General features: G+C 39.5%; 1 protein-coding gene across 1 annotated transcript; it reads left to right on the plus strand.

The window, feature by feature from the left end:
* Positions 1-2897: 2897 nt before the first annotated feature.
* Positions 2898-6932, plus strand: LOC144313989 (protocadherin beta-14). The gene has a single exon (XM_077897558.1). The coding sequence runs from the start codon at positions 4140-4142 to the stop codon at positions 6534-6536; it is 2397 nt and encodes a 798-aa protein (XP_077753684.1). The 5' UTR covers positions 2898-4139; the 3' UTR covers positions 6537-6932.
* The last annotated feature ends 4616 nt before the right edge of the window (positions 6933-11548 follow it).

Consider the following 11548-nt stretch of genomic DNA (forward strand, 5'->3'; position numbering starts at 1 on the left):
TCAAAATCATTACTCTAAGTGAAAGAGACCAGTTGCAAAATATCTTACATTGTATGATCCCATTTATATGAAATGTTCTGTACAGGCAAATCTATAGGGACTAGAAAGCAGATTAGTGGTTGTCTACAGCTGTAGGGAGGGTAAGGGATGAAGAATAGCTAAAGGGTAAGGGGTCTCTTTTTGGCATGATGTTCTGAAATTAGACTGTGGTGATAATTACACAAATCTGGAAACATTAAAACCCATTGCATTGTACACTTAATTTTTTTAAAGTGTATTTATTTATTTTAGAGACAGAGCACACATGGGGGGAGGGGCAAAGGTAGAGGGAGAGAATCTCAAGGAAACTCTGCACTGAGCATAGAGTCCAATGCAGGGCTCAATTTCATGACCCCTAAGATCATGACCTGAATCAAAATCAAGAGTCAAAAAAAAATCAAGAGTCAGATTCATAACCAACTGAGCCACCCAGGGGTCCCCTGGTGGCTTTAAAGTATTGTACACTTTAAATGGGAAAGCTCTATGGTATGTAAGTGATATATCAATAATGATATTAAAACACTGGTGGGAGTGGTTCTAGCAACCTGTGTCCCAAGTAAGGTGGGACTTCTGCCATTTATTGTAGGGGAGAGAGAAAAGAGCAATTCAAACAACTCAGGCAGAAATTTTTTAAAAGATTTTATTTATTTATTCATGAGAGACACACAGAGAGAAAGGCAGAGACACAGGCAGAGGGAGAAGCAGGCTCCATGCAGGGAGCCCCATGTGAGACAGGATCCTGGGACCCCAGGATCACGCCCTGGGGTCAGATGCTCAACCACTGAGCCACCCAGGCGTCCCTCAGGCAGAAAATCTAACAGGTATAACAGCAAAGGACCAGGTCCTATTGCTTCAAGTTTTTCCAGATATCTGAACAAGAGGACTTCGGATTTGTCTACTTATTGAAAAAACTACGTGTTTCCTGACTCTAATGGAGAGTGCCAGGTCTTCAGGAGCTCAGATGCCCAGATAGAAGTAACCAACCAATTTTCTTCAAATGTGTTGCTAAAAACAAATTTTCCTCTTATGCTTCGAATATCTCATTTACAGTTAAATTTAAGCCTATGCATAAAAATGAAACTGTATCAGCTAATTTTTAAAAAATTTATTTATCTATTTATTCATGAGAGAGACACACAGAGGCAGAGACAGAGACAGAGGGAGAAGCAGGCTCCATGCAGGGAGCCTGATGTGGGACTCAATCCCGGGACTCCAGGATCACTCCCTGAGCCAAAGGCAGACGCTCAACAGCTGAGCCACCCGGGGGTCCCTGTATCAGCCAATTTTATATCAAAGGACTACATGCTGTCTGTGGAGGGAGAAGGTCAATTACCAAATGGAGCTGTAAGGGATGGCCCAGCCTCCCAGAGAGGATTTTCTTGAAAACCATTACCAGTAAAAACCAAGTAACAGTTGAGATTAGAACTCTCCATGAGAAAGGACATAAAGACATTTTAGCTGACAAACACTTGGTTCTCCTCATCTCCTTTCTAACTCAAGTTCTGCTACCACTCCCCATTCCACTAAGAAATAACATAGCTTCTCAGCCCCTAGGACACTCTCCTGTCCTCAATGTCAGGCATTAGAACCCTGGCTACATGCTGTACTTTTTCACCACCCAAAATCGTTCTTTCTATGAAAGAATGATTTCAGATATCTCTGAGAATAGAATCCTCTGTGTCTTTAATCCCCTCATTCTGCTATTCCTATCACATCTTGCCTTTGACCTTATGAAAACCTCCATTCTACGATGCTGCTACTATGATGCTGCTACTATATAGTAACCCCCCTTGTGCTCTCATTTCTCTCCTATTCAGCTGATTCCCTGGTCTGCCACTCCTAGTCACCCTCATGCGCATATTCTTTATTCCCTTGTTCAATTTTCCTTTACTGAAACCACCCGATGAAACTCCACTCCAGATGAATATAATTGTCTCTTCTGTTATGTCACTGGTGCTGCATTCTATAAGTCAAAACTTAGAAAATTATCAATACTATCACATGAGTTTAACACATCTAAACTTAATTTAGCTTTGAAGACCAAGAAATTGTTTTATATTTTCCTAATCAGCTTTCTCTTCTTTTCTCTGTAACTGCTACTTCAAACCTAGTTATCTTTATATTTCTCACCCTACTACTTACATATTCCCCTTAAGCAGAGGAATTTGCTTAATACCTTGCTGAGAAAAATAGAATCTATCAAATAGAAATTCTCTGAATTTTCTGTCCCCAAACCTACACACTGAATAGCATCTGTACTTATAATGACCTCTACCAAGGTCACTTTCTATGCAAGCCCGATCTCTTCATTTACTTTCTGGGGCCTATGTTTAACCACCTTTTAAGGGCTTCACATTGAATTAATCCTCTCTTTGGTATCTCACTTTTCTTCCTCTCTGTTGAATACTACAAATCAGCATTTTAAATAACTTCAAATCTCCCTAGGCTTAAAAAAAACTATTGAGTTTCAATTTTCCTACGGATACCATCAGTTTCTTATTTTTCCAGCTAAATTTGAAAGGATTGTCATTTTTACTTCCTTATCCCTCTTGCTTTTCAACCAAGTGCCATCTGAGTTTCACTGTGACCACTCTGAAACTGCTATTGTAAAGGTGACTGAGGTTTTCTGTGAAAGTTAGGTAAGGTTATATTGCTGAACAAAGCAGTATAACTACACAGTGGCTTGTAAAAGTGTGTATGTCCTTATAACAGTTCAAGTGTAAATGACTGGGTAGATGAGGCAGCTTTGCTCATTACAATCCTTCCAGAAACAAGTTTTATGGAAAGTAATTGCTCTACATTCCCTACTGCAATGTCATAATGTGTGCATGACTGACACATCTAGGTTCTAGTTGGCTGGGAGGAAGGAAACACATCCAGATGTCTTCTCTTCTAGACCTAGAAATGGCAAAAATTCTGTTCACAATATTAGTGAGAACTTTATTCAACTGGCCATACCCAACTACAAGGCAGACTGGAACAGGCAATCGAGAGTAGTCATGTGCCTGTGTACAGTACATCCTTATTAGTATAAAGGGAACCAATTTTGGGGAAACATCTATTAGACTCCTTCACAATGACCATCTTCAGAATATTCATTTTGGGGGAGTTTCTGAAGCATTTGCTACCACTGATCTTCCCCATCTTCTTGAAATGCTATTTAGTTTGGTTTAATGATTCTGAACTCTAGGCCTTCTTTGTCTTTTGAAAGATACTTTATTTTCTCTCTCCTCTAATGAAGGTGTTTGGGTTTTTTCCAGAGTTTTATGCTAAACCTTTTCATATGTTACCGCCAAATTTTTAGCCAGTGAACTCCATAAAGGCAAGGAGTAAATCTATACTATTTATTCCAAATCCTTACATGTGTGTTTTTAAAATATGTAAATGAAGAGTAATGACATTAATAATTAATATTGACTGAATTCAAAAGTATTTACAAGAGTAGAGGAGGAATATATTTGAAATTCTCAAGAAATGACCTAAATAAAATATTATTTCCTCAGTCCAGGACATCTTAATAAGGTCTTGTCAGCATTCAAAACAGCACTAATTAAATGCTCAGTAAAGACCTGTTTGGATCCTGATTCAGACAAATTAACAGTAAAAAATTTTTGGAGAAAAATAAGGAAAACCAAATGCAGACTGAGTATAAGTTATATCAAGGAATTATTGCTAACTCTGTTGACTGTAATAGTGCATCATAGTTATATTTTAAAGTCTTTATCTATTAGAGATACTTGGTAAAGTAGGGGTAAAGATATATGATGTCTGGGATTTGCTTTAAAATACTACAGATGTATTCATGAATTACTTGTTCAAGAGAAAAAAAATTTTACTGAAAAAAATCATGGAAACACATGGTGGCGCTGTAGGATAAAATGACATTAGCGCATGGACAACACTGTGGGCTTCATTATTCTGGGGAACAGAGACCATTCAAACCACTGAAAAGAGAAGCAGTAAAGGAGCTTCATCTACTAAAGCTGCTGGAGGGCTATATACCTTCCGGGGGGCGTTCTTATTTTAAAAAATTGAGCGTCAGCTTCCAAAATTAGGGCTGAACTTAAAATTTTCTACAAAAGAGGTTGCTGGAAGGAGCCATGGAGATCAAAGGGGAGCTCACTCTGCGGAAAAGGCAAGTCTTGATTTTCTTTGTTTTACTGGGATTATCTCAGGCAGGTCCTGAATCTGTGCAATATTCTGTGGCAGAGGAGACAGAAGTTGGTTCTTTTGTGGCCAATCTTGCAAGGGATTTAGGGCTTGGCGTGGAGGAGCTATCCTCACGGGAGACCCGAGTAGTGTCGGATGATAATGAAAAGCATTTACATCTTGATTTACTGACCGGGGATTTGCTCCTAAATAAGAAACTGGACCGAGAAGAGCTCTGTGGCTCCACTGAGCCCTGTGTGCTGCATTTTCAGATAGTTTTAGAAAACCCTTTACAGTTTTTTCGGGCAGAACTGTATGTCAAGGACATAAATGATCACTCCCCCACGTTTCTGGACAAGCAAATACTTATTAAAATATCAGAAAGTACCATTACTGGAACCACATTCCTATTGGAGAGTGCCCAAGATTTGGATGTAGGAACCAATAGTCTCCAAAACTATACAATTAGCCCCAATTCTCATTTCTACATTAAAATCCGAGATAGTAGTGATGGGAAGATATACCCAGAACTGGTCCTAGACAGAGAATTAGATCATGAAGAGGAGCCTGAGCTCACATTAACACTCACAGCACTGGATGGTGGATCTCCACCCAGGTCTGGGACAACTTTGGTTCTCATCAAGGTCTTGGACATCAACGACAATGCCCCTGAGTTTGCTCAGAGTCTCTATGAAGTGCATGTTCTGGAGGACACACCTGTTGGCTCCTGGATTATTACCATTTTTGCTAATGATTTGGATGCAGGAAATTATGGGAAAATATCATACACATTTTTGTATGCTTCAGAAGATATCCGTAAAACATTTGAAATCAATCCAATATCTGGGGAAGTTCATTTGAGATCATGCCTGGATTTTGAAGTAATACAATTCTACACTATAAGTATTCAGGCAACAGATGGTGGGGGTCTTTCAGAAGAATGTACTCTTCTGGTTAAAGTAATAGATATAAATGATAATCCACCAGAAGTGACCATATCATCATTTACAAAGTCAATTCCAGAGAACGCCTCAGAGACTCTGGTTGCTCTTTTTAGTGTACGAGATCAAGATTCTGGGGACAATGGAAGGATGGTTTGCTCTATTCAGGATGAGCTCCCCTTTTTTCTGAAACCAACCTTCAAGAACTTTTTCACTTTAGTTTCGGAAAAAGCACTGGATAGAGAGACAAGATCCGAGTACAACATCACGATCACCGTCAGTGACCTGGGGACCCCCAGGCTGAAGACCCAGCACAACATCACCGTGACGGTCTCCGACGTCAACGACAACGCCCCCGCCTTCAGCCAGACCACCTACACCCTGCGCGTCCGCGAGAACAACAGCCCCGCCCTGCACATCGGCACCGTGAGCGCCACCGACAGAGACGCGGGCGCCAACGCCCAGGTCACCTACTCGCTGCTGCCGCCCCGGGACCCGCACCTGCCGCTCGCCTCGCTGGTGTCCATCAACGCGGACAACGGGCAGCTGTTCGCGCTCAGGTCCCTGGACTACGAGGCGCTGCAGGCCTTCGAGGTCCGCGTGGGCGCGGCCGACCGCGGCTCGCCCGCGCTGAGCAGCCAGGCGCTGGTGCGCGTGCTGGTGCTGGACGACAACGACAACGCGCCCTTCGTGCTGTACCCGCTGCAGAACGGCTCTGCGCCCTGCACCGAGCTGGTGCCGCGGGCGGCCGAGGCGGGCTACCTGGTGACCAAGGTGGTGGCGGTGGACGGCGACTCGGGCCAGAACGCCTGGCTGTCGTTCCAGCTGCTCAAGGCCACGGAGCCCGGGCTGTTCGGCGTGTGGGCGCACAACGGCGAGGTGCGCACGGCCCGGCTGCTGAGCGAGCGCGACGCCGTCAGGCACAGGCTGCTGGTGCTGGTCAAGGACAATGGCGAGCCGCCGCTGTCGGCCAGCGTCACGCTGCACGTGCTGCTGGTGGACGGCTTCTCGCAGCCCTACCTGCCGCTGCCGGACGTGGCGGCGGCCGAGGCCCGGGCCGACCCGCTCACCGTCTACCTGGTCATCGCCTTGGCGTCCGTGTCGTCGCTCTTCCTGTGCTCGGCGCTGGCGTTCGTGGCGGTGCGGCTGTGCAGGAGGAGCGGGGCGGCGTCGGGGGGTGGCTGCGCGGTGCCCGAGGGCCACTTTCCGGGCCACCTGGTGGACGTCAGCGGCGCGGGGACCCTGTCCCAGAGCTACCGGTACGAGGTGTGTCTGGCGGGAGGGACTGGGACCAGCGAGTTCAAGTTCCTCAAGCCCATTATCCCCAGTCTTCCAGTCCCTGACACTGGTAGACATACAGGGGAAAATGAGAACTTCCGCAATAGTTTTGGATTCAACATTCAATAAAATACTTTATTTTAAACTTCGAGTCCTTTGTTATTCTTGACAATCTCTGGATTGTTTTTGCAAATCTGGTATGCATATTAGGTTGTACCTCAGTTGCATGCATTATCATTTCTTCCACTCTCCTCACAAATATATATTTGTGGCCATAATGAAGTGGAAATATAATCTGTGTGTTTTCTAGGTTTTTTTTTTTTTTTCGATTGTTTGGTCAAAAATGTTACATTAACGGAGTTATTGCTGATTTTTTGTTGTGATAATGGCATTGCTGTTATGCAAGACAATGTTACTAATTATTTGGAGGTACAACTTAAGTATTAAGAGTGAATGCCGCAATATATGTAATTTATTTGTAGATATTTTATCAAAGAGAAAGCAAAAATAAAAAATGCTATTGAATCTTGGTGGAAGTATTTTTGTTTCACTACTCATTTTGCACATTTTCATCATAAAGTGTAATAAAAAAGATACCTCTCCATATTCAGTACTAGGATACCTTATTTGCTTGCTTTTTGTCTTGTAGTATTTTTCAAAAATTCACTTTGTGACAAAATAAAAGTTACCACATTGAAAATTACTGATTTTTAAGTAATTCTCCTTTGTTGTTGTTATGGGGAAGGAGCTTTATATTGCTGTGGGCCTAGATATGGCTTTTTCGTTTTCTTTAATATCATGTTTGCTAGTTTAAATTTATATTATCTTATATTGTTCATGACTTAACTAGAATAGTAATTCATGGTATCATTCTGAATAGAATAACTCTCCATCAGAAGAGTACAGATAAAAACTTCTTAACTGAATTGAACATTCAAACTGTTAAAGAAATGAATTGGGTTCACTTTTCCATTGATTTGTGAGCATAAGTACAAAAAATCCTTAATATTTTGTGGCCTCTCTCTGATAACCACAAAGAAGGAATGGGTCTGTATCTGTAAGTTTATAGATTCCTCATGGTGTTACAGATTATATCTCCAATATACAAGTAGATAGCTTAATGGAAGATTATAGGTAGAGATTTTCATAGCTATAATGTGTGAATATGGAGCTAGTGTGCCTTACATTTTTGCAATTTCTCTCATAAATTTAGATATTTAGACTAGATAGTATAATAAAATGGAATTTGACATTGTGAAATGGGTGCAACAAATTCCAATTCCCTATGAATCTTTTTCTTTCCTTCACGAATTTTTAAAAAAGATTTTATTTATTTATTCATGAGAGACAGAGAGAGAGAGAGAGAGAGAGGCAGAAACACAGACAGAGGGAGAAGCAGGCTCCATGCAGGGAGCCCGACATGGGACTGGATCCCGGATCTCCAGGATCACACCCTGGGCTGAAGGCAGTGAGTGCTTCAGCCACCCGGGCTGCCCTCCTTCGTGAAATTTTTTACTGGTTTTATCTTGTGTTGCAATAGATATTTACTGGTTGTGAGAATTTCACATAAATAGATATTTAAACAAAGTCTTGGGCCCTCTTAATCCTTCAGACTCATAAGAAGTAAGTCTTATGCTTTTATTCATTAATAAGAATAGATAAGAACAGGAGCACCTGCCTGAGTGGCTTAGTCTGTTGGGCATGGGACTCTTGATTTCAGCTCAGGTCATGATCTTGGGGTCCTGGGATCAAGCCTCATGTCAGGCTCCTTGGTTAGCAGAGATTGAGGATTAAGGATTCTCTCCCTCTCCCCTTGCCTCTCCTCCTTCTCCTTCTACCCTTCCCTGAGCGTCCACATACTCTCTCTGTCTCGCTCTAAAATAAATAAATCTTAAAAAATAGATGATAATAATAGAATATGCTATTTAAATAATTCAGGAGTAGACTTGTAGACTACAAGATAGAATAAAATCCGGGGCCAAATCCTTTTATATAAGAGAACTTGGTTGTGATAGAGAAGGTGTCAAAATCACTGGGCTTAGGGGCAAGATATATATATCATTTAGCAAATATTATTGGGAAAATTGGCTCACTATATAAAGAAAATCCTCATCTCATGCCATATAAAAATAAACTTTCTATGGATCTAAGAGGTGAAGTATTTTAATTGAGAAAATGTAATAAACCTAGGTAAAAATAGCTTTATAACCTTATTATCAGACCAAATTTCTTTTTTAAAAAAGATTTTATTTATTCATGAGAGACATAGAGAGAGGCAGAGACATAGGCAGAGGTAGAAGCAGACTCCTCGTGGGGAGCCCAATGTAGGACTCAATCCCAGGACCCTGGGATCATGACCTGCTGAAGGCAGACACTCAACCACTGAGCCAGCCAGGTGCCCTGAGATTGAATTTTTTAAACAAGGTTTTAAAAATACAAACAATAAAGATATAAAATTGACAAATATCATTACTTCAAAACTAGAAGATAGCATACATAGGCAAGCTAAAAGGCAAGGAAAAGCTACTTGTGGCAGTTTAACTGAGGAAGATTAATATTCAGATGATTCAAGTAACTGTTGCAGATTAACACAAATTAAAAAGAGCCAGTACATTTTTTAAAGGGAAAAAGGGAAAGGAAATTCAAAGAAGGAAAAACAAAGTCTATAAAGAACATGAAATGATGCTTGACCTCATTAGTTGGTGAAAAATATACTAAAATAAGACACCTAGTTTATATCCATAGCATTAGTAAAGATGAGGAATTTACATAATGTCAAGTGGAACAATAGGAAATCACATGTATAGCCCGCTTTGAGAGATTTTTAATAGTATTTGGTGAAATTTAGAGTGAACATAACCGTGATTCAGCAGTTCCACTTTGGAGTAGCTAAGCCAGAAAATTCTTTTTTTTTTAAATTGAAGTATAGTTGACACACAACATTATATTAGTTTCAGATGTATAAGCCAAAAAATTTCCTTCATAGCTTCACAAATGATATGCCTAAGAATGTTCATCTTGGGAGAGCAAAGAACAGGAGTCAATCCTACATATTCATCAATAAAGAAACTTATAAATGTGGAAAATGTTTATGAAAATATATTACAGAATATTATCAAAAGGAGCAAACTAGGGGTATATACAGCCACATGGATAAATCCCAAATGTTTTATTTTTTAAAATTTATTTTATGATAGTCACAGAGAGAGAGAGAGAGGCAGAGACACAAGCAGGCTCCATGCACTGGGAACCCAATGTGGGATTCGATCCCGGGTCTCCAGGATCAAGCCCTGGGCCAATGGCAGGCGCTAAACTGCTGCGCCACCCAGGGATCCCCCCAATACCAAATGTTTTAAAAGGAAGGAAGATACTGGGATTTCTGGTACAGTGCTGTATATATCCATATAATACATAATATCTTATAATTGTACAAATATATAAATAAGCATATTAGAAGGAGAGAAGAAGGAACAGGTGTAGGCAGGAAGATATGTTTATTTACAGGAGAATAAAGAATGCAGAGAAGTGGGAGCTATACTAATCTCAATTACAGAAATTGTCTCTTCTGAGAGAGATTGTTTAAATTGATTGCAGCATTATTGGGTTGATTTAGTATTGATCAAGTAGGTAAAAAATGCACATTATTTCTCTATCTTCTTGAGGTCAATTGCCTATATTTCAGAAAGCAAGAGTTTACTTATAATTGTGAGACAAGTCTCATTGAGACTTACTTTTAGTAAGGATGGTATAGATTATGTAGACCAATGCTTCCACTGAAAACAATTAGCTAATAAGACAGTAATATGTTATCTGGCTACAATTAATGTCTAAGAGGAACCGAGAGAGATAAATGAGCTTAACATCTAACTTTTCCCTGGTTTATTTGGAATCCTGGGAAGTGTGAACTTCTATTTTGATGGTTTATATAATAAGGGAGAAAATCAAAGCATAACAAAGTAAAGGTCATAGAAGACCCTTGCATTAATAAATACGTATCCCTAAGAACTACACCTTTAAGGTGAAAATAAGGTGGAAATGGATGAGCCCTTGTGTAGAATTTCAGCTTTGAATTAGATTTTTTTAGCACTGAACTTGATTTAACATGGTTGTTGACAAAGTAGTGCTTCCAGATCCTGATGGAACTAAATGCAGACGTTCTATAAAAGAAAGTTCATCCTAAGGCTTAAAATATTTATATAAATAAGTAACTAGAACACAAAGATAACTGCATACACAAGGGAACATGACACCATGAGTGAGAGCCAGCAGGAAAAAAAAGAGAATACAGAAATATACTTCCAACATTTTAATTACCAAACATAATCTAATAATATGCTAAACATTTTAATTGAAATGCAAATTATGCTTAAAGATGAATAGAGAATAAGAAATTTGATAGATTATTAAAGAACCAAATAGCACTCCTAGAACTGAAAAATATAACCAAATTTTAAATTCAATCAAAATTGAATAAAAGGTTTAATAGGAAAGTAGATATACCCAAATAAATAATTTATGAAGTAAAAGGTCAGAATATAATTTATCTAGCATACAGCTCAGAGAGTTTAGAAGGTGAAAAATATGGAGGAGGTGGTTAGAAACATAGGACAGAGTAAGAAGTTTAAGATAGGATCAACAGCAATTATATGAAAAATATTGGAGTGTCACCTGGCTGACTGTCGGTGGAGCATGCAAGTCTTAATCTCAGGGTCGTGAATTCAAGCTCCATGTTGGGTATGGAGCTTACTTAAAAAAATATATGTATATTTATTATTGTAGTAATTATAATATTATTATATAATAAATTATTAATATATTTTAATATATATGAAAATATTCTGAGATTATTAATATAATCTCGGGGAGATTAATATAATATAATCTGAGATTAATAATATATACTTAAAAATTCTGAGATTTTTCCAGAAATGATTAAAATGTCAACATACAGGTTCAAGAGACTCAAATAAACCTAACAGGATAAAAAAAAAGCTAACCATGCTTGGAAACATCATTGTGTAGTTTCAGAAAGAAAAAGACAAAGAGAAATCTTTTTTAAAAAATGAAAAGGCATAGGAAAAGACATGTAATCTTTAAACACATGGCAGTTAGACAGCTATGTTCCATGCTGACAATTTCTC

The sequence above is a fragment of the Canis aureus genome, chromosome 5 (genome assembly GCF_053574225.1).
Source record: "Canis aureus isolate CA01 chromosome 5, VMU_Caureus_v.1.0, whole genome shotgun sequence".
NCBI lineage: Eukaryota > Metazoa > Chordata > Mammalia > Carnivora > Canidae > Canis > Canis aureus.

Bases quoted from the DNA above. Each gene is read 5' to 3' on its own strand.
- LOC144313989 (XM_077897558.1), top strand. From the start codon at position 4,140: ATGGAGATCAAAGGGGAGCTCACTCTGCGGAAAAGGCAAGTCTTGATT.